This window comes from Carlito syrichta, unplaced genomic scaffold (assembly GCF_000164805.1).
Source record: "Carlito syrichta isolate Samal-C Ts95f unplaced genomic scaffold, Tarsius_syrichta-2.0.1 Scaffold303177, whole genome shotgun sequence".
Lineage (NCBI taxonomy): Eukaryota > Metazoa > Chordata > Mammalia > Primates > Tarsiidae > Carlito > Carlito syrichta.
In genome coordinates, this window is record NW_007247273.1 from 480,107 (window position 1) to 506,772 (window position 26,666).

Genomic DNA, 26,666 nt, shown 5'->3' on the forward strand with positions numbered 1-26,666 from the left:
CCCCCCCCCCCAGCAGATTCCCACTACTACCAATCCCGTCCCCGCCCTCCCCTGGCAGTTTCCCACTACTGCCATCCTTTTCTTATAGTATTACGATAATTGTTCAAGTTCCGCTTATAAGTGAGAACATGTGATACTCAGTTCTTTATTTCTGTGATAGGTATTATAGATTCTAAGTCCATCCAGGTTTGCTGTGAAGTTCATAATTTTGTCCTTCTTTATGGCTGTGTAACATTCCATCGTGTATATGTACCACATTTTTTTATCCAGTCCTCTTTTGATGGGCAGCGTGGTTGGTTCCATGTCGCTGGTATTGTGAACAATGCTGCAATAAACATACATGTGCAGGTATCTTTTTCATAGAGTGATTTGATTCCTCCGAGTATATTCACAGTAGGGGGACTGTGGGGTCGTATGGATGGTTGAGTTTTAGATCTTTTAGGAATTATCAAACTGTTTTCCACAGAGGTTGTATTACTTTACACTCCTACCAAAAGTGTAGAAGTGTTCCCTTTTCGCTGCATCCTCTCCAGCATCTGTTGTTTTTTGTTTTTGTTTTGTTTTGTTTTTTTGAGTTGGACTCTCACTCTGTTGCCCAGGCTGGAGTACAGTGGCATGCTCACGGCCATCCCAGCCTAGACCTGCTGGGCTCCAGCGATCTTTCCGCTTCAGCCTTCCAAGTAGCCAGAACTACAGGTGCACTGCCACACCCTGCTGACGTTTTATTTATTGTAGAGATGAGGTCTCACCAAGTTGCCTGGGCTGCTCTCAAACCTGTGGGCTCAGGCAATCCACTCACCTTGACCTTCCAATGTTCTGGGATTACAGGCTGATCCACGAAGCCTGGCCATCTCTTGTTTTTTTAAGTTATTGACAATGGTCATCCAGACTGGAGTTAGGTGGTATCTCAGTGTGGTTTTAACTGGCATTTCTTTGATGATTAGTGAGGCTGAGCATTTTTTCATGTATCTCTTGGCTGCTCGTATGTCTTCTTTCCAAAAGTGTCTGTGTATATCTTTTGCCCACTTTGTAATGGGGTTGTTTGTTTTTTTCTTTTTGGCATGTTTGAGTTCCTTATAGATCCTAGATGTTAGGCCTTTTTCAGACATACAGTTGGCAAATATTTTTTCCCACTCTGTGGGCTGTCTCCCTGCTTTTTTGATGGTTTCTTTGGCCTTGCAGAAGAAGCTGGTCAGTTTGAGGAGGTTCCATTTGTCTATCTTATCTCTTATGGCATGGGCACTTGGGGTTTTGATCAGGAATTGATTGCCAGTCCCAACTTCCATAACGGTGTATCCTGCATTTTCTAAGGTTCTTATGGTTCGAGGTTTTACATTTAGGTCTTTGATCCATTTAGAGTTGACATTTGCATATGGTGATAGGTAGGGGTCTTGTTTCAATCTTCTACATGTGGTCTGCCAGTTTTCCCAGCTCCATTTACTGAATAGATTCTCCTCTCCCCAGTGGTTGGTGGTGGAGGCTTTGTCGAAGATGAGTTGGTTGAGAAATTGAAGTTTTGCTTCTGGAATCTCTATCCTGTTCCATTGGTCTATATGTCCGTTCTTGTACCAATACCTGTTTTGATTATTGTAGCTTTGTAGTAAAGTTTAAAGTCTGGGAGTGTGATATCTCCCGCTTTGTTTTTGTTTTTTTTTAAACTGAGGATTGTTTTGGCTATTCATGGTCATTTATGTTTCCATATGAATTCCTGTATTGTCTTTTCCAGGTCTGAGAAGAATGCTTCTGGTAATTTAATGGATATTACGTTAAATCTGTAGATTAGTTTTGGTAGGGTGGACATCTTAAACAATGTTGATTCTTCCAGTTCATGAGCTTGGGATATTTTTCCATTTGTTTGTGTCATCTTTGATTTCTTTGAGCAGTGCTTTGTAGTTTTTGTTGTGAAGGTTTTTCATGTCTCTAGTTAGGAAAATGCCAAGGTATTTCATTTTTTTGGTGGCTATTGTGAATGGGATTGTGCTTTTTGTTTGGGTTTCTGTTTATTGTTGGTAGATAGAAATATGACTGTCTTTTGCAGTTTTTATTTTATACCCTGAGACTTTGTCAAGGTCCTTCATCAGAGCAAGGAGGTTTTTGACAGATTCTCTTGGATTTTCAAGTATAGAATCATGTCGTCTGCAAAGAGGGATATTTCCTATCTGGATACCACCAATCTCCTCCTCTTGCCTGCTCTAGCTAGGACTTCCAAAACTATGTTGAAAAGGAATGGTGAGAGTGGGCATCCTTGTCTGTCTAATTTCCAGTACTATGTTAAACAGGAATGTTAATAATGGATGTCCTTGTCTTGTTCCAGCTTCTGTCCATTAAGTATGATGTTGGCTAAGGTTTGTCATAGATGGCTGTTATTATTTTGAGGAGTGTTCTTTTGATGCCTAGATGTTTGAGGGTTTTTATTAAGAAGAGATGCTGGATTTTATCAAATGTCTTCTCTGCATCTATTGAGATAATCATGTGGTTCTTGGTTTTGCATCTCTTTATGTGGTAGGTTATTTTTATTAATTTGTGTATGTTGAACCAGCCTTGCATTCTGGGAATGAAGCCCACCTGGTCATGATGAATGAGCCTTGTCATATGCTGTTGGATATGATTTGCTAGTACCTTGTTAAGTATTTTTGCATCTATGTTCAGCAAGGAAATTGGCCTGAGGTTTTCTTTCTTTGTGGGGTCTTTGCCATTTGGTGTTATTAGGATGATACTGGCTTCATAAAATGACCTAGGGAGGATTCCTTGCTTCTTGATTGCTTGGAATACTTTGAATAGGATAAGTATCAGCCCTTTCTTGTACCTCTGGTAGAATTCAGCTGAGAAACCATCTGACCGATGGCTTTTTGTTATGGGGAGGGTTCTTATTACTGAACCAACTTCCTGGGTTGTTATTGGTCTATTTCAGGTTTCTATTTTTTTTTCTGTTTCAACTTTGAGAACTTGTGTGTTGCCATGAACTTCCCCATTTTCGCTAGATTTTCTAGCTTACTCACATATGGATGTCCGTAGTAATCTCTGGTAATCTTTTGTGTTTCTTCAGGGTTGGTTGTAATATTGCCTTTTTTATTTCTAATTGTAGTTATTAGAATTTTCTCTCTTTCTTTTTGTTAATCTGGCCAGGGGGTCTGTCAATCTTATTTATCCTTTCAAAGAAGTAGCTTTTTGACTCATTGATCCTTTGTATGATTTTGTTTGTTTGTTTCTATTTCATTTAGCTTTGATTTTATTTTGTTAATTTCCATTTTTCTACTGGTTTGGGAATTGGATTGTTCTTGTCTTTACAGCTCTCTCAGGTGCAATGTTAGACTGTTTGCTTGAGATCCATGTTCTTGATGTGGAGTACAATGTTGTAAACTTTCCTCTCAGTACCACTTTCATGATATCCCTTTCTCCAGATTAGGGTCTTTCCCCTCCCTCTAGCACAAGAGCAAGGGGCTCTGGCTGACTCTGGCTGGCTCTGGCTGACTCAGGCTGACTTGGGTTGACTCAGGCTGACTTGGAGCCCCCAAATACCCTTACACAGCCTGCACATCTCTTCAGCAGGATTGGTGATGGCTAGGAGGTGCCCCACAGCTCTACTCTGGCACAGGAGTTCTGGGGGTCTTGAAGTGGCCTCCTGCTGTATAGATGAGTCTGCTTTTCTCCCACAGGGATAGAAAGGAAATGTCTGCCTTGTTGTCAGAAAACCAGCTTCTTCCTTATTCTACAGGTAGGTGGGACTGCCACCTCCATACTGCACCAAGGTACACCAACCATGTCCTAGTTCCTGCCCTTTTCCATGGAAGGAGTAATCACAGATATAGTGCCCCCTGAGAACAAGCTGAGTTTGCAGCCCTGACCTGGGGCTGGGATGGTTACACAGAAATGTGTTTTGTGCCATTCGAGAAATGTCCCCAAAGTAGGCACCACCGCTGTTGGGGCCTGGAAAGGGAGGGAGTTGGAAATGCCCACACAGTGCACACCACCCCAGCAGGGTGAGCTCTGTGGAGCCTCTTCATAGGGCTGTTGGTAGCCATTGGTGCCGGGGCTCACTATGGACTGGAGACCCCTGAGCCCCACATGGTTCCCACCAGTACATCTGCCCTGACTGCCCAGCTCTCTGTGCTTGACTAGTACGGAAGGGAAAAGCCTAGGCTGTCTCTACCCTGGCTAGGACTGTGGAGCTCAGGAGAAGTGGGCAGAAAATTCTCCGTTTCACTCATGGCTTCCTTCTCCAAGTGTGCTCTCCAGATCTGTTGGGGACACTTCTGTGGGTGGCTGAGTCTTGGAGCTGTCTGTTCTCCATGTCCCTGGGTGACTGCACAATAAATCCCAACTTTTGAGGTTTTAGTCAGACCCTCAAAACACCAGCTTCCCTCCTCCTTTTAGTTTTGTTTGCTGATTGTGGCAGTCTTTTAATGTCTCCATTTGGTCATCTTGGCCTTCCCCCTTTGATAATTTTGAAATGCTCCTTTTCATCTTCTCATCTTAAAGTCTGCTGGTAAAACTATACTAGCTGCTTTGTTTGTTTGTTTGTTTGTTTGTTTAATGGTCTATGTTTGCCAGTACAGCCTTTTTCTTTTTGTTTGTTTTTACTTCCAGTTTTTTTTTGTAGTCTTATATATAAGCTAAATCTCCATAAGACATTATCCTTCTTGTTTCAAATAGTCAGTATTCATCATTTGCCCACACAGTCTTTCCTATGTCTGCTTCCATCTGCAGGACTTCTTAATACTATGTAATTGAGTTTGGTTTTTTTTATACATTTGGAAAATCTTTGTCTTTTATTTGAATGTTTAGTCTGTTTGCATTAAATACAATAATTGACAGATTCAAATTTAAATTTAGCATTTTATTTTATTTATTTTTTATAATCAATATTTTTTATTATGATATTGTGGGGTACAGTTAAGGGTTAGGTATACAAATATGTTTCATTCAGGCACCCTTGTTGATAAGAGGTGTTTCCCCGTCCCCAGACAGATATTTACTACCGTTAATCCCATCTTCCCCACCCCATAGTTTCCCAGTATCGTCAGTCATTTTCTTATAGTATTGCGTTGGATGTTTAAGGTCCACTATATGAGTGAGAACATGTGATACTCGGATCTTTGTTTCTGTGAGAGGTCACTCAGTATTATAGACTCTAGTTCCATCCAGGTTGCTGCGAAATTCATGGTTTTATTCTTTTTTATGGCTGCGTAGTATTCCATCGTGTATATGTACCACATTTTTTTAATCCAGTCCTCTTTTGATGGACAGCATGGTTGCTTCCAGGTTCTTGCTATTGTGAACAACGCTACGATAAACATACGTGTGCAGGTATCTTTTTCATAGAGTGATGTGAGTTCTTCAGGATATATTCCCAGTAGGGGGATTGCGGGGTCATATGGATGGTTGATATTTAGAGCTTTTAGGAATCGCCACACTGCTTTCCACAGAGGTTGCACTAGTTTACACTCCCACCAACAGTGTAGAAGTGTTCCCTTTTTACCACACCCTCTCCAGCAACTGTTATTTTTTGAGTTGTTAATAATTAGCATTTTATTATTTGCATTATTTTTTCCCTGCCTGCCTCTTCTAGCTTTTCCCCCTCTGTTTCCTTGCCTTTTCTGAACTAAGTAATTTTATTACAAATTTTTCATTCTATTGGTTTTTAACATTTACTTTTCTGTTCTTTTAGTTGTTATCCTAGTGATTGAAACAGGCATCCTTGGCTTATTAAAGTCAATGTAAATTAATATTTATGACATTTTATAAATAATAATACTTAGAACACTTTAACTCCATTAACTCCCTCTCAACTATTGTACTATTTTACTTTTTTACATGTATTTTGAACTCCACAATGCGTTATCAATCTTGTTTCATATAGTCAGTATTCATGATTTACTCACGAATTTTCTCTTCAGTCTTTCCTATTCTTCTGCTCTTATCTGAAGGAATTAAAAAAAAAGAAACATAACCACAATACCATTATCAATCCTAACACAATTGACAATATATTTTCATGCATTTCATCACTATTCAGATGTGTGCCTCATTTTCTCTGATAATTTTCAGAACAATGCTCTTATAATTTTTTACTCAAATTAGTATCCAAACAAGATTGTCCCATTGCACTTAGCTGATAAATCTTTTAATGTTACTGCCCAATCCTGCCTCCCTTTCTTGTGTGTCGTTTATTTGTGGAAGGAACTGGATCATTTGTTACTAGAATTTATTATATTCTGAATTTGGCTGATTGAATCCTCTTGGTATCTTTTAATATTCTGTATCTCTTTATAATGCCTATAAAATGGTCTTTATATCTAGAGGCTTGATTGAAGGTATATTCTGTTTTTGGCAAGAATACTTAATAGTTGTTGCTGTATTATTTCCTAATGCATCCATCAAGCAGCACATAATATCTGTTTTGTTAAGATTGATTAGTGGATTTTCTACTACACAGATGATTATGTTATCTGTAAGCAAAAACAGTTTTATTTCTTTCTTCCAAATCTGTTTCTTTTTATTTCCTTGGGAGGGGAGAGGGCTTATCATATTAGCTAAGACTTCTAGAGCCATGTTGAAAAGCAGTAGTGAGAGAAGACATCCTTACTTTGTTCCTGATCTTAGTGGGAAAGCTTCAAGGTTTTTACTGTTAAGTATGTTATTAGCAGTAGGTTTTTTATAGATATCTTTGTGAAGTTGAAAGAGTTCCCTTCCATTCCTAGTTTGCTAGGAGTTATTATAAATGAGTGTTGAATGTTGTCAAATGTTTTTTCGGTGTCTATCAATATGGTCATGTGATTATTTTTCTTTATTTTGTCGATGTGATGGATTACATTAACTGTTTCAAATGTTGAATAAACCTTACATACCTGGAACAAATGATTTTTATGTACATATTTTAGTGGAAAAATGTGAGAGGATGTATTATATACTTCTAGTCTTCTGTTTGATAATAACCAAGATACCTACAGCTAGATTCTTTGGGACACTTGTCAGAACCTGTTCTTCCACCCTCATTGGATATCCTGAACAACAGAAATGAAGACACAAACAGTGGAACTTCAGAGAGCTGAGATCTGCCAAAGGCTGCCAATCTAGAATTCTATTCCCAATGAAAATATTTCTTAAGCGTGAAGGAGAAAAAAATTTTCCAAAGAACACACAATGCCTATTTAGGAAAGAAAATAGGCTAAAAATCAATAAGTTAAGCAAACATATTAAGAAGTTAAGAAAAGAGGAGCAAATTAAACATAGGGTAAGTACTTGGGAGGAAATAAAAGATAAGAGCAGAAATTAGTTAAATAGAAAACATTCATAAAATAAAGAGGATCATAAAAACCAAAAATTGGTTCTTTGAAAAGTCTGATAAAACTAATAATTCCCTGGCAAGTTCAGTCAATAAAATGAGAAAAGAAACAAATGAACAATATTAGGAATGAAAAGGAACATCATTATAGATCCTACAGACATTAAAAAGTAGGAGGATATTTTGAATCACTTTATGCCAATTAGGTTTGAAATTTAGATAAAATATGCAAATTCTTAGAAAATGAAGCTTAAGAAAATTAACATTAGAAGAAATGCTCTACATGGGTTCATAATTACTTTTTTAAAAATTTTTTTGAATTGGTGTCTCACACTGTTGTCCAGGCGGGAGTGCAGTGACACACTCGCGGCCACCCCAGCGTCACCCTGCTGGGCTCAGGTGATCTTTCTGCCTCAGTCTTCCAAGTAGCTGGAACTGTAGGTTCACACTACCATGCCCAGCTAATTTTTTAATTTATTGTAGAGATGAAGTCGTACCAAGTTGCCCAGGCTGTTCTTGATCCCATGGGCTCAGGCAGTCAGTCCCCTTACCTCAGCCTCCCAAAGTGCTGGGATTACAGGCTTGAGCCATTCACCCAGCCTTATAATTATTAAATAAATTGGTTTTTTAAAATTTGAAACCTTGCTCAAAGAAGCTCCAGGCCCAGATGATTTCACTGTTGAATTATACCAATCGTTCTTAGAAGAACTAACAGCCACAGAGAGGCATAGCAGCACTCCCCATCTAGTTTTATTAGTTTAGATAATCTTTATATTTAATTATAAGAAGCATAAGAAAAAAATGATTTTTTACTTACAAACATAGAAACAAATATTCTAAAAAAATTACTAACACGGCTGGGCTCAGTGGCTCAGCCTGTAATCCCAGCACTTTGGGAGGCTGAGGCGAGTGGATTACCTCTGCCTGCGGGTTCGAGACCCACCCAGGCAACTTGGCGAGACCTCATATCTACAATAAATCAAAAATCAGCTGGGCATGGTAGTGTATGCCTGTAGTTCCGGCTACTTGGAAGGCTGAGGTGGGAGGATCGCCAGAGCCCTGCAGGTTGAGGCTGCGGTGGCTGGGAGCGTGCCACTGCACTCCAATCTGGGTGAGGCTCCAACTAAGTGAGACTCCAACTCCAGTGAGACTCCATCTCAAAAAAAAAAATATACGAACACACTAGCAGTCTATAAAACTTTGACAAATTGGCCTTAAATATGTAAGTTTTATTTAATATTCAAAAACCAATCAACATAATTTATGACATAGTGAAAAGAAAGATGGTAAGATAAGTTGAATAGATAGAAAAAAAGAATTTGATGGAATTCAGTATCTATTTATTGTTACACCTTGTTGTAAGATAGTTATAAGATAGGATTAGAAGGAAACTCCCAAATCTGATAAAGATATCAACAAAAAGTGTCATAATTTATGAATGTGTTTAAAACTTTAATGTCCAGAATGAGGCAAGAATATTTACTATCTATATCACCACTTCAGTTTAACATGCATCAGAAGTCCTAGCTAGTGCTAAATAGTAAAAAAAAAGGGAAGAAAAGTTATAATTGGAAAGGAAGATGTCATTCTCAGTCAATATATGTATGTATAGAAAATTTCCCCCCAAATCAGTAACTAAATTATTATAATTAGTAAGAAAATTTTGCAAAGCTGCTGGATACATGGTTTGTTTACAAAAATCAATTGTATTTTTGTATGCCAGCAATTAAAATGCCAGCTAAGTATTAGTTAAAAGAGGAAAAACATAAAGGATACTACCACAAAAAAACATCAGAAGCATATTACCTAAGAATAAGTCTATGGGAAGAAGTTTGATACCTCTACACAGAAAATTATAAAATATTTTTGCACAAAATTTTAAAGGACCTAAACAAAAGGCATTATTTTGCATATTCAGGATTGTAAGAATGTCATTTCTTCATAAACCGATTATGTTTAATTCCTATAGCCATTAGCTACAACTGGCTATTGAGCAATTGAAATGTGGCTACTCCGAATTGAGCCATGTCATAAGTATGCAATATACATGGAATTTAAAGACTTAGTGTGATGAAAAGAATGCCAAATACCCTAATAATTTTAAAATATCAATTATTCCTTGAGGTGATAATATTTTGGAGATGTTAAATTAAAATACATTTTAAAAATTTGTTTCACAAGATTTTACTTTTTCAGTACAGCTTCTAGAAAATATTAAATTAACGTGTGTAACTTGCATTTGTGGCTCACGTTATATTTCTGTTGGATAACACTGGATTATAGATTCAGTGCCATCCCAGTCACAATGCAAAGGACTGTATGTGTTTGCAGAAGCTGCTAAGCCAATTCTAAAATATATATGGATATACAAAGGGCTGAGAATAGCCAAGACACTCTTGAAGAAGGATGAGACAAGATGACTTGCTCTACCATAGGATCTCTTCAACTTTGGCATCACTGACATTTTAGGCTGGACTATTCTTTGCAGAAAAATGGTGAGGGAGAATATCCTAGCATTGTATGCTATTCAACAGCAGCCCTGGTCTTTACCCAACTAGTAGGTGTCAGTTGCAACCCCTACCCTCTCACCCCCATTTGTGAAAACCAAAAAATTTTCTCAAGATACAGCCAAATGTCCCCTGTGGTACAAAGTTGCCTCTAGTTGAGAACCACCAACTCTACTGGATGTCAGTTCTTAGTATAAAGCAAACAGTAATCAAAGCAGTGTGTTATTGGGATGCGGATAAACAATTAGATCAGTGGAACAGAATAGGGGGAAAAAATTACAACAGAAGTAGGCCCTCACATAAATAGACACTGATTTCATTTATTATAATGGAATGTCCATACGTGGATAAGTTTAACCTTTTAACAAAAAATAGCTTTAGTGGATTTCAGACATAAATGTGAGTAGCAAAATAATAAGCTTCTAGAACAGAAAATAGGAGATTATTTTCATGCTCTTGAGAATATGGAAAGATTCTTTTAAAAGACAAAAAGCACTAAAATGAAATAAAAGGTTGATAAAGTGGAATGTGCTAAAATTAGGAATTCCTATTGGTCAGAAGACATTATGAAAAAGATAGCTATAAAGAAGATGAAAATATTTTCAATACATTTATAACAGACCTCTTTTATCCAGAAAAGACAGATAATTTATTAAAAATCAGTAGGAAAAAAAGGACAGATATCCCAATAGATAAATAGTCAAAACACTTGAACAAATGCTTCACAAAAGTATAGATACAAAAGGCCAGAAAACACACTCTTGCCTGCATTTGCAGGCAAATGCAAAGCAAGACAATGCAAGAATGGCTAAAACCTAAATGACTAGCAACACTAAGTATTGTTAAAGATGCAAAACAACTAGGACTTGGATTCGGTGCAAGTAGAAGGGTGGTAAAATGACTTTGGAAATTAGCTTGGCAGTATGTGCTAAAGTTGGATGTATAAATATCCTATGACCTAGCATCTCCATATTTAGGTAGATCCTAGAAAATATATGTACTTGTGCAAGGAGAAAGCCCAAACAGCCATCACTAGTAGTGTAATTGTACAGTGGAATACTAAGAGACCATAAAAATATGTCTACAGCAACATATAAAAACCATGCACTAGCCAGTTGTTAGCTGGAGCTCCTACAGCCACACAGAATAGCATGGATGAATCTCATAAACATCAGAGTCACTTAAAGAAGCAAGACACAAAAGAAAATATGTTATAATAGCATTTTATATAATTTCCTTAGACAGGCAAAAGTAAACTCTGGTATTAAGACATAGCAACATTGTTTTATAATAACTAAAACCTGGAAATAAGCCTATTTTTTACTGACAGGGAATGGTTGAATAACTTGTATGTTCATGCAATGGATTACTTGATAATTGGAATGAACTAGCTTCAATATTCAGCAACATGGAAGAGTTTTAGAAACAGAATGTTGAGTGATAGAAACCAGACACAAAAGAATATATGATTCCACTTACATAAATTTCAAACACAGGTAAAAACTAAACTATAATTTTTTTTTTTGTTGAGAAAGCAGAATTTATTGAGAGGACAGAAAAGTAGTTGAGAGTGACATTGACTCTTGATGAAGAGTGTGTTTTTTTTAATTTAATTTAATTTTTTTCCCCCGTTAAGGATGTGTTTATTAATTTTGTAATTTACCAAATGGTTTTTGATTTGCTTACTCCTGTTTTTCCTCTGTTTTGTTTTAAAATCAGGGTTGGTTTTTAAACTATGTCAAATGCCTTTGGGTATCTGTGAAGATGATCATGTGCTTTTTTGCGTGTTGGACTACTAGTATGATGAATTGCATTACTGTACAGCTGATGTTGAATTGTCTGCATTTCTAGAATTGTTAACCTAGTGCTGACTTTTATTTGCTAAAATTTCTTATTTTTTATTTATTTACTTATTTCAGTAGCTTTAGAGGGTACGAATAGTTTTGGGTTACATGGTTGCATTGTATGGTGACAAAGAGATCTGGACTTTAAGTGTATTCACTCACCCCCACCTGTGCACATTGTACCCAGTAGGTGATTTTTCATCTCTCCACTCCTTCCTGTTTACCCCTTCTGAGTGTTCAGTGTCCATGATCTCATTCTCTTGGCCTTTGCAGATCGTTAGTTTAGCTCCTACTTGTAAGTGAGAACATGTACTGACTGGTTTTCTATCCCTAAGTTAGTTCACTTAGGATGATGTTTTCCAGTTTCATCAAAGTTGCTGCAAAAGGCATTATTTCCTTCTTTTTAATGGCTGAATAGTAGTCCACAGTGTATATATTTTCATTATCCACTGATACATTTTCTTTATCCACTGGCTGATTGATGGGCATTTAGGTTGATTCCACATCTTTGCAATAGTGAATTGTGCTGCGATGAACACGCCAGTGCAGGTGTCTTTTTTTTACTTGACAATCTTTGTTTCTTTGCATAGATACCTAGTAGTAGGATTGCTGGATCAAATGGTATAATGGTATATCTACTTTTAGTTCTTTGAGGTGGGCAAATGACATGAACAGGTATCTCTCAAAAGAAGATATACAAATGGCCAACAAACATGAAAAAATGCTCAACATCACTATCATCAGGGAAATGCAAATTAAAATCACTGTAAGATACCACCTTACAGCAGTCAGAACGGTCATTATTAAAAAATAAAAAACAATAGATGCTGACAGGGATGTAGAGAAAAGGGAACACCTATATACTGTTGGTGGGAATGTAAATTAGTACAACCTCTATGAAAATCAGTATTTGCTAAAATTTCTATAAGATTTTTATATTTGTAAGTACAAGTATGATTGGTCTGTGGTTTTCTATTATTATTTGTTAGGTTTTGGCTTTGGAAAAATTGGTTATATCAAGGGAATCTGGAACATTTCTGTGTATTCATGCATTTTACTGCATTTTAAAAGGCATTTTTGAGTGTATATGAGTAAATATGCTCGAGAAACACAAATGTCTGTGTAGCTGCCTAATATTCTTTGTCAAAGAGCTTTTGATTTTCTTTACCTCATTAAAGATCTCAAGTGTTTCTTATTAATTATGAAAGTTTTCAAACAGATAAAAGAGATTGGTATCATTTTGTATCTTTTACTTCACTTTGTTTTTCTCTATAGTATTTTGAATCTTGATTGTAATCATGTACATATAACTACATACATCCCATCACTGTTGCCATATTCTGTTGATTACAGGCAAGCCACAGGTCCTGTCCCTGTCAAGAAGAAGGTCTTCCCTTAGATTTTAAGCTATCATCAATAATATTCTGCTATTTGTTAATGTCTTTGAATTTTTAATCATTTGTTTTGGGTCCCAGGAAGGAGCTACAGAGTCAAAGGGTATAAGCTTTTTAAAGGCTTTAATGCCTATTGTCTAATTGCTTTTCAGAAAGCCAGAGCCTCTTTTGGTTATGTAGTAAACAGATGACAGCATTGACAGTCCATACACGTGCCTTTTCAGCCAACAAGAAATGCCAAGAATTATTAAACAATGAGAAAGCAGGAATGAGAACAAGACTAATAATTCTTGTCATTAATCACTTGAGTGATTATTACCTGAAAGCCTAAAGGTTATTTGAATTGATTTTCCATAGCTTAAAACTGTGGTTAGTTTTACCATTTCTTACTATAACTAGTGTGTCTGTGTCAAGATACTTTTGGGTTTGGCCTAACATAGTGCTACATTTTGTAAGGGAGAAAAGAGAAATCTGTCAATATCTCATGTGTCCTTCTGCAAGGCACATGAGAATCTTACAATATTGTTTACATTTTTTTCCATCTTTCCTGGAAGTATAACTTCAGTTTACAAAAAGTTCATGATGGGTTGCGTCTGACCTGGGTTTTCTCTGAGTTGAAAAAGCTTGAGAATCCTCCTAGGTTAATAGGTGACTCCCACCATAATAACAACAAAGTTGGTTTTCTCTTGTTTTAGCAACAACGCACTGTCTACAGACTGACGCTTGTGAAGGCGTGGAATGTGGATGAACTCCAGGCCTACGCTCAGCTCGTGTCCCTGGGAAATCCCGACTTCATTGAAGTGAAGGTAAATTCCTGCTGGCCTCGTTGGCCATGGTAGAGTTAAAAAATTCCTGATGCTTTGTTGGCTATGGTGGAACTAAAATCTATTTTTTTTGAGTTGGAGTCTCACTCTGTCACCCAGACTGGAGTGCAGTGGCCGCTCCCGGCCACCCCAGCCTCGACCTGCTGGGCTCCGGCGATCCTTCCGTCTCAGCCTTCTGAGTAGCCGGAATTGCAGGCGCACGCTACCACACCCAGCTGATTTTTTGATTTATTGTCGAGATGAGGTCTTGCTGCCCAGGCGGGTCTCGAACCCGCGGGCTCAGGCAATCCACTCACCTCAGCCTCCCAAAGGCGCAGGATTACAGGCTGAGCCACCGAGTCCGGCTGAACTAAAATCATTTAAAACTCTAAAGGAGGATCCAGGAATTTTATTTATATATTCATGTGGCATTATTCATCAAGAACCTTTTCTAGCCATTGGGAATAAGCAGTAAAGAAGACTAAGCTCTTGCTTTTATAGAGCTTTTATTTTAGTAGGAGGTAGACAATCAACACAAAATGAATAATTAAAAACTATGTGATGATATTAATATGCTGAGAAATAAAATAGTGTTATAGTGAGTAATTGATTGGCTTTTAAATAAACTTATTAAGGAAAATATCAAACCCAACAGAGAGAGCTTAGTCTAATGAACCTCCATCCACCCATCACTAACCTTCAAAAATTATCACCTCGTGACCCATCTTTCCAACTGTACCCCTGCCTATTTTTTCTGCTTTTAGCCCAGATTATTTTCAAACAACCCTTCAAAATTAAATTATTCACCCATCGCTAGTTCAGAATGTATCCCTAAAAGATATGTTCTCCTTTAAAACACTTATTCAGAGCCCTGGGCTCACACCCCCAAAAATTTGAACTAAAAAATGTTAATTCTTGGAACATGGAGGTTTTAAATGGTACTAATTGTTAGGTCACACTCCCAACAGGGGCCTCCAGAATGTTAGGTCAGACCTGTAGAGGTGTGGGTGTATGGTGAAAGATGCAAAGAACTGCACAGAAGTTAGATTAGAGAATATAGTTTATTTAGAAAGTGAATTAGAGAGAGAGAAGAGAGAGGAGATAGAGAGATTCACCGCCCCTCAGTAGGGGTCAGGGCCAAAGCTAAGAAACATGGCGGCGGTAGCTCAGAGGGCCATGTGGACACACCAGAGTTTAGCAAAGTGATGACGGATGTCTGCTTGAGGTTGAATTTTTTTAAACCTTCCCTTTGATGGAGGATAGTCGGTAAGGTGGTTGGGTAGTGGTTTCTCCATGTTATCATGGAGGGGAGGTACACACAGGTACTGATGTCAGGTGATGGACAGCAGGCAGATGGGTGGGTTAGTCACAAAATTGCTGCCATGGTGATGGGATCTGTCTGTGTCATGAAGGGCTGATTAGGTTAACTTGGGTCTTATAGGTGGAGGCAAATGCTTAAAATAGAAAAGCTAATTAGTACAAAACAAACTGGGGAGGGGAACTGTAAAACAATTATCAATAGTGACCTCTGAGAAACCAGTTCTGTCCTTAGCTAGTGATTAGAGGGTAAGTGAACTGCTAGAAAAACATGAGATTTTGGCAGTGTTGAAATGGCTGCTTGTTGGGTGAATTAAATCCATGTTATGACCTTTCACTAATTATTTTTTTTTAATTTAAAAAGTATCTTTGAATTTAAATCCAAATAGTGGCCATACATTGAAATTGGATTATTTTCTCTAAATTTCTTTTAATCTATCAGTTTCTCTTCCATATGTTTTCCCCCCCACCTTTGTAATTTATGTTGTTATAAAAAATGGATCATATATCCTGGCTGATTTTCTGTTTATATTTAAAATTTTGTTGATTGCATGTTCCTCTGCCTCCTAGATTTTCTGTGGATTTGTGCCTATAGTTGATCAAGAGAAGAGTGATTAGATTCAGGAGTATTTGTATGTGTGGGTGTGTTTGTTAGTATTTCAGGAATATTTAATTGGTGGCATTGTATACTAACATTAGGAAGCATATAACATCTGTTTTTCTCCTTTATATTTTTTGCCAATGTTCCTTTGGGGTGGAGTCCTATAAGTGGTTTGCTCAGTCAAAGGGTAAATGCATATTGTGGTTAACTGTTTTAGGAAAGCTTTTCTGAAGGAGATTACTTTTTTTTGTTCTAACCCATACCTAAATAGCTAAAAGCAACCCAATATGCAAAGGCTTGGGGTAAGAGCATTCTGGACAGATGGTGCAGCTAGTGCACAGAGGTCCCTATGTGATCCTGTGAGCGACTGAGACTGCAGTGACACAGGATAAGTCAGAGGAGTGGGCTGGGGGACAGGCTTTATTAGGCTTTTCAAGCAAAGATTGGGGAATTGGATTTTAAACTAAGTTTAATGGTAAGCAAAAGCTTTTTATTTTTAAATTTTTTTAAATAAAGGCCTTTATTATCATACAAACTAGGGCAATGGGAGGCCTGTGATTCCTACAGTTGGCAATCTGGAGGGCTCTTAAGCCCTAGTAAAGGGTTCTAAGCTGGAGAGTGATGTGATCTGATATGTGATTTTAAAAAGCCACTTTGCCACTGTGGCATGACTTGGTTATAGAGGACAGTAGTAGAAATAGGTAGAGCAGTTACAAAGTTATTGTTTAATCCAAGCAAGAGATATGGTTTTGGGAAGGTTAGTAGTGATATAGTTGGAGAGCAGTGGGTGCATTTAGGATATGTTTTGTAGGTGAAACCACTAGAACTTGTTGCTGGAGTAGATGTGGAGGGCGAAAGAAAAAAGGATCAAGAATAGCCCCTGAGATTTTGACTGATGCCATTGTGTGGAGAGTGGAACCGTTTACTGAGATAGAGAAGCCAGTGGAGGAAGGGAAAAAGATTGGAGAGAAATTTTGAGCTCCTTGTTAACCACGTTAAATTTGAACTGTCTTTTAATTATCCAAGAATAGATTCAAATAGGCCAAGATTATAACGCGAGCCTGACCTTTCAGGGATAAGAGAGGGCTGGAAATAAAGATTTGAAAGTACCGACTTTTTTTGGCAACTGAAAGTCTATAAAATGAGAGAAAGTGATGGGAAGATGTACTCTGCCTTCGAAAGCCAGCTCTACTCTTTATTTTATTTTTTTATTTTAAAGATATGGCATACAATTCAGGGTTAGGAATACAATTGTTCATTATACAGGTACCCTTGTTGATGAAGCGTTGCCCCCCTACTTTCCCTGGCAGTTTCCCACTACTGCCAGCCCCCCCCATAGTCTGTCTTATAAAAGATGTTTTTGAGTTGCAGAGCTGCCTTGTAGTATGTTCAGTTTTCTGTTGTACTATATTCTGGAGGAGTAGGGAGGTAGGAACAAATAACAAACTGCTGAGTGTGTAGCATTATCTCTGGTTAAGACACTCTTCTTTTGAAATTGCTTTCAATTTCAAAAGGCTACTCTTGGCAAGAGCTCTAATGATGCAAAGATACAAACTACAGCTGAAACTGTGCCAGCTTGAGAAAACTTTGCCAACATCAGAGATTAGTGGTGTTTTAATGTATGATTTAGCCATTAGAGATTGCTGCCTCAAATTATGTTGCAGTAAAACCTCTTTTATAATAAAGCAACTTGGCTGGATCACACCTTTTTATATTTCCTTCCTTTCTTTCTCCCTTCCCTCCTCCCACCATCTCTCCTTCTCTCTCTTTTTCCTTCCCTCCCTCCTTCCCTTACTCTTACAATTACGTTTTCTCTAAAGAATGAGGTAGTTTATAATCTGAAAAAAGTCAGCAAACACTATTTTTTTAAAGGAAGATGGCTACTTAGTTAACAGTGTAATTCTCTAATGGGTATTTATTTTAGTGAACTATTGACATCACCAGGAAATAGATGAAGCCTTCTGTGTATAGCTGAGATCTTATAACAAAGTTTTTATTTCACAGTTTCTACTCCACTAATTTATCCTTGTATTCAACAATCTTTTTGAACTCCCTCCATGTGCCAGGTTTCATTAAAGCACAATAGATTTTTTTTCTTTCAAGTTGGAGTCTCATTCTGTCACCCAGACTGGAGTGCAGTGGCCACTCCCGGCCACCGCAGCCTCGGCCTGCTGGGCTCAGGTGATCCTTCTGCCTCAGCCTTCCGAGTAGCCGGAATTACAGGCATGCGCTACCACACCCGGCTGATTTTTGGATTTATTGTAGAGATAAGGTCTTGCTTGCCCAGGTGGGTCTCGAACCGGCGGGCTCAGGCAGTCCACTCACCTCAGCCTCCCAAAGCGTGGGATTACAGACTGAACCACCGAGCCCGGCTAGCACTATAGATTTTTAACCAATTGATAATAAATGTGCTATTTAAGACATGAATGTTTTATTGAATTGGAAAAATTTATAAAAGTAAAATGAAAATTCTTGGAGAAATGTGTATCTAATCACAATTTAAGTAAATTTTTCTAGTAAATGAAAAGCCTACATTGTTTTTATTATATATATGTTCAAAATAAATAAACTTATTATTAAGATCTTTTAAAAAATACCAACAATAGTTCCTAGAATAATAGGAGAAAAGAAATAATGCAGACAAGAACAAAAGCACAAAATCAGCAGTGGGATCTTGGAAAACAGTAAAATAAATAAATAAGTAAATGTGTTTATTTAAGAGAGTACTGAATCTGATAGAATTTTACCATGTTTAAGAAAAACTACAGATAAATAAACCAAATTTAGAAATGCAAAACAGCAATGTATGTACTTCTGAAATTCAACATACAGTTCACGTTAAGGAATTACTTGTTCTGTGTTTTGGGCCCATAAGCTCTTCAGTCAGGATGACTTTCTTTTGTGTAGAGAATTTCTTTTTCTCTGTATCTCTCTCTCTTGTTTTAAATTTTAGATTTGGGGGCACAAGTACATGTTTGTTACATGGGCATATTGTGTACTGGTGGGGATTGGGCTTCTGGTATTCCCATTCCCCAAACAATAAATGTTATACCTGATAGGTAATTTTTAATCCCTTGCTCCCTTCCCCCCTTGGTGTCCCCAGTTTCTGTTGTTTCTGTCTTTGCCACGAGTACCCCGTTTAGTTCCCGTGTCAGAGAACATGTGGTTTTCTGTTTCTGTGTTAGTTCACTTAGGATAATGGCCTCTAGCTCCATCCATGTTGCTGCAAAGGACATAGCTGCATTCTTATTTATGGCTGTGTAGTATTCAGTGGTGTATATACACCACATTTCTTTATCCAGTCAACTGTTGATGGGCATTTAGGTTGGTACCATGACTTTGTTATTGTGAATAGTGCTGTGATAAGCATACCATTGCAGGTGTCTTTTTTATATGATTTATTTCCCTTTGAGTAGATACCCAGTAGTGGATTGTTGGGTCGAATAGTAGTTCTATTTTCAGCTTTTTGGGAAATCTCCATACTGTTTTCCATGGAGCCTGAACTAATTTACATTCCCACAGTGTATGAGCGTTCCCTTTTCTGTATCTGTGCTAATAGCTGTTGTTCATTGAATTTGTAATATTAGCCATTCTGACTGGTATACGATGATATCTCATTGTGGTTTTAATTTACATTTCTCTGATACTTAGTGATATTGAACATTTTTTCATGTGTTTTTGACCACTTGCATTTCTTCTTTTGAGAAATGTTTGATTCCTATCCTTTGCCCAGTTTTTAATGAGGTTGTTTTTTTCTTGTTGTGTTGTTTGAGTTCCTTATAGAATCTGGATATTAATCCTTTGTCAGAGGCATAATTTGCAAATATTTTCTCCCACTCTATATGTTTTCTATTTATTCTGTTGATTATTTCTTTTGCTGTGCAAAACCTTTTCAGTTTAATTAAGTCCCATTTGTCTGTTTATTTTTTTGCATTTGCTTTTGGGATCTTCATCATAAATTCTTTTCCTAGTCCAGTGTCCAGAAGTGTTTTCCCTAGGTTTTCGTCTAGGATGTTCCTAGTTTCTGGTCTAATGTTTAAGACTTTAATCCATCTTGAGTTAATTTTTGTGTGTGGTGAGAAATAGATATCCAGTTTCATTTTTCTGCATATGGCTAGTCAGTTTTCCCAGCACTATTTATTTAATAGGGTGTCCTTTCTCCATTGTTTATTTTTGTTGACTTTATTGAAGATCAGTTGGTTGTAGGTATGTGGCTTGCTTTCTGGGTTCTCTATTCTGTTCCATTGATCTATTTTTATACCAGTACCAGGGCTACCCATTATAACCTTATAGTGTAATGTGTCAGACAATGTAATATATCTGATTTGTTCTTTTTGCTTAGGGTTGCTTTGGCCATTCAGGGTCTTTTTAAATTTCGTATAAAATTTAGAATTGTTTTTTCTAGTTCTTTGAAAAATGATGTTGATATTTGAAAGGGATTGTGGTTAATCTGTAGATTCCCTTGGGCAATATGGTCATTTAAATGGTATTGATTCTTCTACTAGCATGGGATGTTCTTCCATTTGTTTGTATCACCTATGATCTCTTTTATTACTATGTTGTCATTCTTCTTGTAGTGATCTTTCACCTTCTTAGTTAAATGTATTTCTAGGTATTTTATTTTTGTGTGTCTATTGTAAATGTGATTGAACTCTTGATTTGGTTCTCAACTTCCACATTATTGGTATATCAAAATGCTACTGATTTTTGTACATTGATTTTGTAGTCTGAAATGTACCTGAAGTCGTTTCTCAAGTATAGTAGTCTTGGAAGACTCTTTAAGGTTTTCTAGGTACACAATCATGTCATCAGTAAACAGAGATTGTTTGACTTCCTTGCCAATTTGGATGCCTTTTATTTCTTTCTCTTATTTGACTATTCTGGCTAGGGCTTCTAGTACTATATTGAATAGAGTAAAATAAAAATTTTAAAGGACAAAATATAATGTAATAGATGATAGTTTGTGTTATATCAGGGAAAGAGATAAGAGATATCTTATCTCTTGTAGAAGACCTGAGGGAGAAATGTCCTGCAATAAATGCCAAATATTTGCCACTGGAGGGTTAGATCACATGCTTTGCTAACTTCACTTCTCATTTGTCCTGCAAGTTAGTGAAATGTCTACCTTTTAAGTTGAAGTTGCAAAAGTGATGTTTACAGGATATAGTATACTACTACTAAGAGACAAAACAAATTATAGGCTAACATGTATTATTTGATTATATTTTCAACAGTATTTGATTATATATATTTACATAAGAAAAACATGGAAGGATATGTGTCAGATTGTTAACAGTGTTTTATTTGGGAGAAAGGGAAGAAAAGGCTTATTAATTTTACTTTTCATAATTCTTTATTGTGTGAATTATTACAGTGAGCATGTATCACTTTTGTAATTCAAAAGACTGAAATGAAATCAATAAATGGAGAAGGCATGCTTTCCTGTTCAACAGGATTAAACTAGTTAATGTCTGAAAGGCATCTTTATGTTGTTGTCTTGTTAATTAAAGTGAAAATTTTCTAAAATAGAGGAATTAAAAAGAATAATAAGCCCTCTCCAAAAAACATTTGATAATGTTTTAAACTAGCAAAATGGCAGACTGAGATAGCCTCAAATCCCTCTAAAAATAAACACTTAGAAGTGAATCTGTTATGAAAACCATACTTTTGAGAACATACAGATCTGTCAGGTCTGTGGGAGAGACCCTTAGGGGATAGAAAAAAAAAGACCATCCTGGTGGTATTCCATGGTTTCAGTAGATGGGGTTTGGGTTTAAAGGATAGAATACTAGGCCCTTTCACCTTCAGTGAAAGGATGGGTTAGAAAAAAGTTACCCACTGTCACAGTAACGCTTGGAAGGCTTGTTCCTTGCCTATGCTCTTGTTAAAATGAAAATGTCTCCCCAGGGCCTAACCCTCAAAGGGGTTTGGAGTTCAAATTTAATAGTACTTTAAAGCCATATAAATGCCCCCAAGATGTAAAATTGACAATACAGATTGGCCCCAAGTTAGTGATATGCCTGGAGCGCCCTGAAGCAAACACAATGCTATTTATAGCCTTTGTCTGCATTTCCTTTGGCTTACCTTTTTATTATCAATTTCTAGGATTTTAAAATAGAAACGTGCATGTGTTCAGAATATTGTACCGAACTGTTAACAAATTATTAAATCCACTTTGAGTAAGGTTTCCCACTAGTATGTGTACTCCCTATTCAACTTCTGTTTACCATTTTGTCTTCTAACCTAATTGGGTTTAGGAAACTCTGTCTTCCTTTTTTTTTTAAACCTATGCTCTTCACGCTCTGTCTTTTGATTTTGTGAGCCAAAGGGGAAAAAAAAATCACCCTAATTTTGGCTATGTAAGTTGTAGAAGAAACACCCTTGGGTCAAGAAGGGAGATTGTATATATGGGAGTGACTTTGGCTAGCAGCTGCTCTTAGCCTCTCCTCTCCCGGACATGTGTGTGTGGGGGGGGCTCAGTGGTCTCTCATCTGCACACAGTGCAGTCTCATGTGGGGAACAGAGAAGAGCACAGATTTGGTACCTACCTAAAATGTACCAGTGTAGCCTGGGAAAATTTACTTATTTTCTTTGAGCATAAAGTCTTTCAATATTAAAAATTAGAACAATAATAATATCCATTTAATAGACTTGTTTTGAGAGTTCAAAAGGGTAATGTATGCCTGGATTCGGTAAATGTTTAGATCCCTTTCCATTAAGCACATTCATTTAAACTAAATCAACAGAGGCTATTTCTCTATTATATTGATTTCTTCTTTTCTTTTATTGATAGTATTATAAAATATTTTTCTGTTATATTTCTTGTATCTTGACATATATTTTAGCTTGATTAGGCTTTAAGAGACCTTTATTTACTAGCCTGAGAATCTTAACTATAATTATGTGCTTGCTTGTTTGTGAAAATGGGTTTCATGTTGCAAATATCTGCCTTATTGAAAACTTTAATAACACATTCCATTTATACATGAAATACTGTCTTTGTATTCTCTGCCTAGCAATACACCTTGAGAATAGTAAGTGTTCAGTAGTTATTTGTTGTCAAATGATTTAAAGCTACTCGCTGTTAAAACTGTAACTTTCTACGGTGTTCGGTCCTTGCAGAAGGTACCCTGTAAAATGATTGTCTTAGCATGACCTCACAGTGTTTTTCTACTCGAAGGTAAGGGATATAGCCAGTTGTTCATGTACGTAGCCGTGTTGGTTCATATCTATAAAAGAGTAGAAAAATCCTAAATAATTTGAATGAAATTTTATAATAGATTAGAAAAGGGTTCTGGAATGTAATGTCCTAGAAGAATGTCTGACTGGAGCTTTCGATTATTCAGCATAGATCAGATGGGGATATGGAATACAGAGGAGAAAAGGTGTGGCCCCTGTTTCTAAGGACTCTAGAGTTTAGACACATTGTTATGAGGCTGGATAAAATACAATTGGGGTCAGATGGGGATAAGGGTTCCTGAAAAGTGGTAAAAGAAATGTTGAGGGGTTTTAGCCAGGTGAAGACTGGAGGCTGAGAGAGCAGTCCTGCTCTAGAACCCTAACCCTAACCCTAACCCTAACCCTAAGCTTAAGCCTAACCCTAAGCCTAACCCTAACCCTAACCCTAACCCAAGTATAGGGAACAAAGACAGTATTAGAAGTCTTTTGACACCCAGTAGTCAAACTGCCGAAATACTGCTCTTCTCACAGACCATGAATCCCAAGGCAAACTTTCCAAGCATCCAGTGAAAAAGTCCATATGGCCCCCGTCTAGTGCAGTATGATGCATCAGAAAGCCACCAGTTGTAATGGTGTGGGTTTGCTTTTCTCACCTCAGCCTGCAGATTCCAGAATGAACTTGCTTTTTGATTGTCATATTGTACCCATCTGTTTTCTTGAGGTTCTTTATTCATAGTTGTGGGGGGAAGAACTTGCCGCTGGTAATAAATGGAGTGGGGGTGAGGTTGGCAGTGGATGAGAAGGTGACTGACAGCCAGAATATGAGGGAAAAATGAAGCGTTTTTAGATAATTCAGGGTCAACTGTATTCAGGAATAAAGTCAGGGCGACTCATTAGTAAACTAGTGTGTAGGAACAAGTGAAGTAGTCAAAGCAGAGGGAATATGAGACAGTGATGTATTAGGAGTCACACTGAGTGAGGGCTCAGGGGCGCAAAGGTGACTTTCAGTCTAACTCACTGAGACTGTTCCCAGAGCATTTCTGTCACAGTGAAGGCTCAAGCTCTGTGGTTGACTCAGGAAGTTACCCAGTACTGCTTCCCTCAGAGGGTTTTATCTGGGCAAAATGTGACGGTGCCTTGTAAACCATAAAGCATCATACAATTGTAAGGAGTTGTGAAATTATCATAATGAACTGTGGCGTTTATTCTCTCATTCCATTCCCAAACCAAATCTCCCCTTATGTTTTGTGATTTATTATTGGTGAATAATAAAATATTAAAATATTTCCAAAAGCTATTGTAATGACTACAAGATCTTATCTAACAGCTCTGTGCTTCAGTGAACTCACTTTTTAAACATTAAACAGAAAGTCCTTTAACTTGTCTACTACATACATAGTTGTTTGTATAATTCACACATCATAAGCAGTATTTAAATTGAAGTAAAATGCATTTTTATGACTACTTCAGCCTATCGATAAATCATTTTTATGTTCTTTATGCATTCGGGTAAATTCAGCACAGTTTTCAGCCATGCTTTCTTAATGGATTTTTGAACTGTATTATTTGCTTTTTTATTCACCCAAAGCTCCAACTTAGTTTAATGAGTTCTCTAAATCACTGCACAAATAGAAAAGATTCTCCTATTTATTGTAATTAAGCTGCATAGCCTATAGTTTCTATTCCACAAGGCCATCTGAGTTTAGCATACCAGTAATCTTTTTGAAGCGCCATCTGGAGTCCAGCGTTTTGCAGAGCTCGTGAATCAGCAGCAAGTCTCAACTCAGCCATCAATAGGATCAGGGTCACTCTGCCCTGCTCACTTGTGGGGATATTTAAAATTCAGTGTCATTCTGCCTTCTCCAGTCTGTGTGTGGTTGTGTGTGCGTGCAAGAGAGTGAGTGCGAGAGAGAGAAAGAGAGAGAGAGAGGGAGAGAAACAGAGAGAGAAACAGAAAGAGGAAAAGAATGTGTGTGAGTGGTGCATATGTCTTCTTATTTCGATTATTCCCCATTTTGTGGCAGTGTATCTAGGATATCAAACCAGTTGTCTAGAAAGTTTGATTTTAAGGTATTTTGAAGAGGCTACAGAGTAAGATATCCTTTATTAGAAAAGTAATCATTTATCATTATATACTTTACTAAGTAGAGAACTTACTTAGGAAATGTTTGGGTCTTACATACCTGTGCTATTAGGTAGCGTGCAAAAGAGTTAGAAGCCAATTCATTTTACTGCAGTTACACTTAACAAGGAATTGCTATATTGGTGAGATGTATTTATGTATATGTAGGAGTATGTAAAGCTATGTTTGTATATGCACAAATGTATTTTTCTTTTGTCATGATTGTTCTTGTATATCCATATTCAAAGTGCATTACTACGTAATATTAAATAGTAATTTCAAAGAGATGCTTATTGGCACTTTATAGAAAGTTTGCCAATCTCAATCTCAATTTTATAGAAAATGGAAGTTGGCCTTATTTTTTCCTGGTGAATCAGTTAATTGGTCAGAGTCAATGAATTGGTTAGTAAATTTTTGTGAGTATCTGCTATGCCCCTATTACTGTACTTGGGGATTATAAGCCCTTCAGAATTAATCTATTATAGTGCATAAGTGAATCTGAATGGAAAGATATGCTGTTGACTCAGTTATATTACCGTGACTAGGCAGCATAGATGGTGACTCAGTGCAAAGCACGGGTACTCAAACCCCACCACTATCACAGAGCGGAAAGAGCATCGGCTCACTGTCTTTATCACTAATGACTTCTATGATCTCCTAAGCAAGTGTTCTCATCACTATTTCGCTTTCTTCACTTTAAAATATGGATTATATTGGATGACCTCAAGAAGCTTGTCTGACTAATCTTTGACTGTTGTAATGTTTCCATAGGGTGTTACCTACTGTGGAGAAAGTTCAGCAAGCAGTCTTACCATGGCCAATGTGCCCTGGCATGAGGAAGTGGTACGATTTGTCCGCGAGTTGGTAAATCTCATCCCCAACTATGAAATTGCGTGTGAACACGAACATTCCAATTGCCTCCTGATAGCTCACAAAAAGGTAAGAATAACTCAACCATTTGTTCTTCAAACCCCTTATCCTACTGCTCCTTTCTTCTCTTTTCTCCTCCTTTCCCCTTGACTTTGTTATAGGGAATACCTATGTTTGCTACGTTTTCTTAAACAAACATTAAGAAAGCCATAAATTCTGTCTGTTTAGTTCATAAGCCTTTTTCTTTGTGACATTGCTTTCTTTTCAGCCCCTCTTTAGACATCTTGAAGTGCTTTCTGGCTTGCAGTTTTTAAAAGGTGCATGCTAAAAAAAACCAAAAGAGGACACCCTTGTAATAACTTCTAGTCCTTTCCTGGAATGACAGGAAAAAACTAAAATAGTAAACGACCCCCATATGAGTTTCTAACTGTCAGAAGAAATATTGAGACATATGTCAAAATTTAGATTGCTTTGAATCTTGACTTCTGGAGAATTTAGTTTGGAATTTTAGTTTATGACACTATTTCCATTTTTTCCCCTGTAGTGCTTTTAGGAGACAGAACAAGTACATGCATCTGGTGTCTTTCTTAAGTAAATAATACCTAGCAAAGGAAAAATCCAGCTCTTGATAGAGATGAACCACTCATTTATTAATTTTCTGGATAAGTTCTGGAACTTTCCTTGGTCTGTATGTCTTTAAATATTTCTTTTTCCCTATTATCTCTGCTCCTCTGGGATTCTAAT

The 26,666-nt window shown here is 37.1% G+C and overlaps 1 protein-coding gene across 1 annotated transcript in view; it reads left to right on the forward strand.

Moving 5' to 3' along the window:
* The window catches only part of LOC103260329 (S-adenosyl-L-methionine-dependent tRNA 4-demethylwyosine synthase), a 169,445-nt gene extending 143,373 nt beyond the window's left edge, over positions 1-26,072 (forward strand). Inside the window, exons 14-15 of the mRNA XM_021712303.1 lie at positions 13,726-13,836; positions 25,824-26,072. Of these exons, the coding sequence (XP_021567978.1) occupies positions 13,726-13,836; positions 25,824-26,072 (360 nt within the window). The remainder of the gene's footprint in view (positions 1-13,725; positions 13,837-25,823) is intronic.
* Positions 26,073-26,666: the final 594 nt, after the last annotated feature.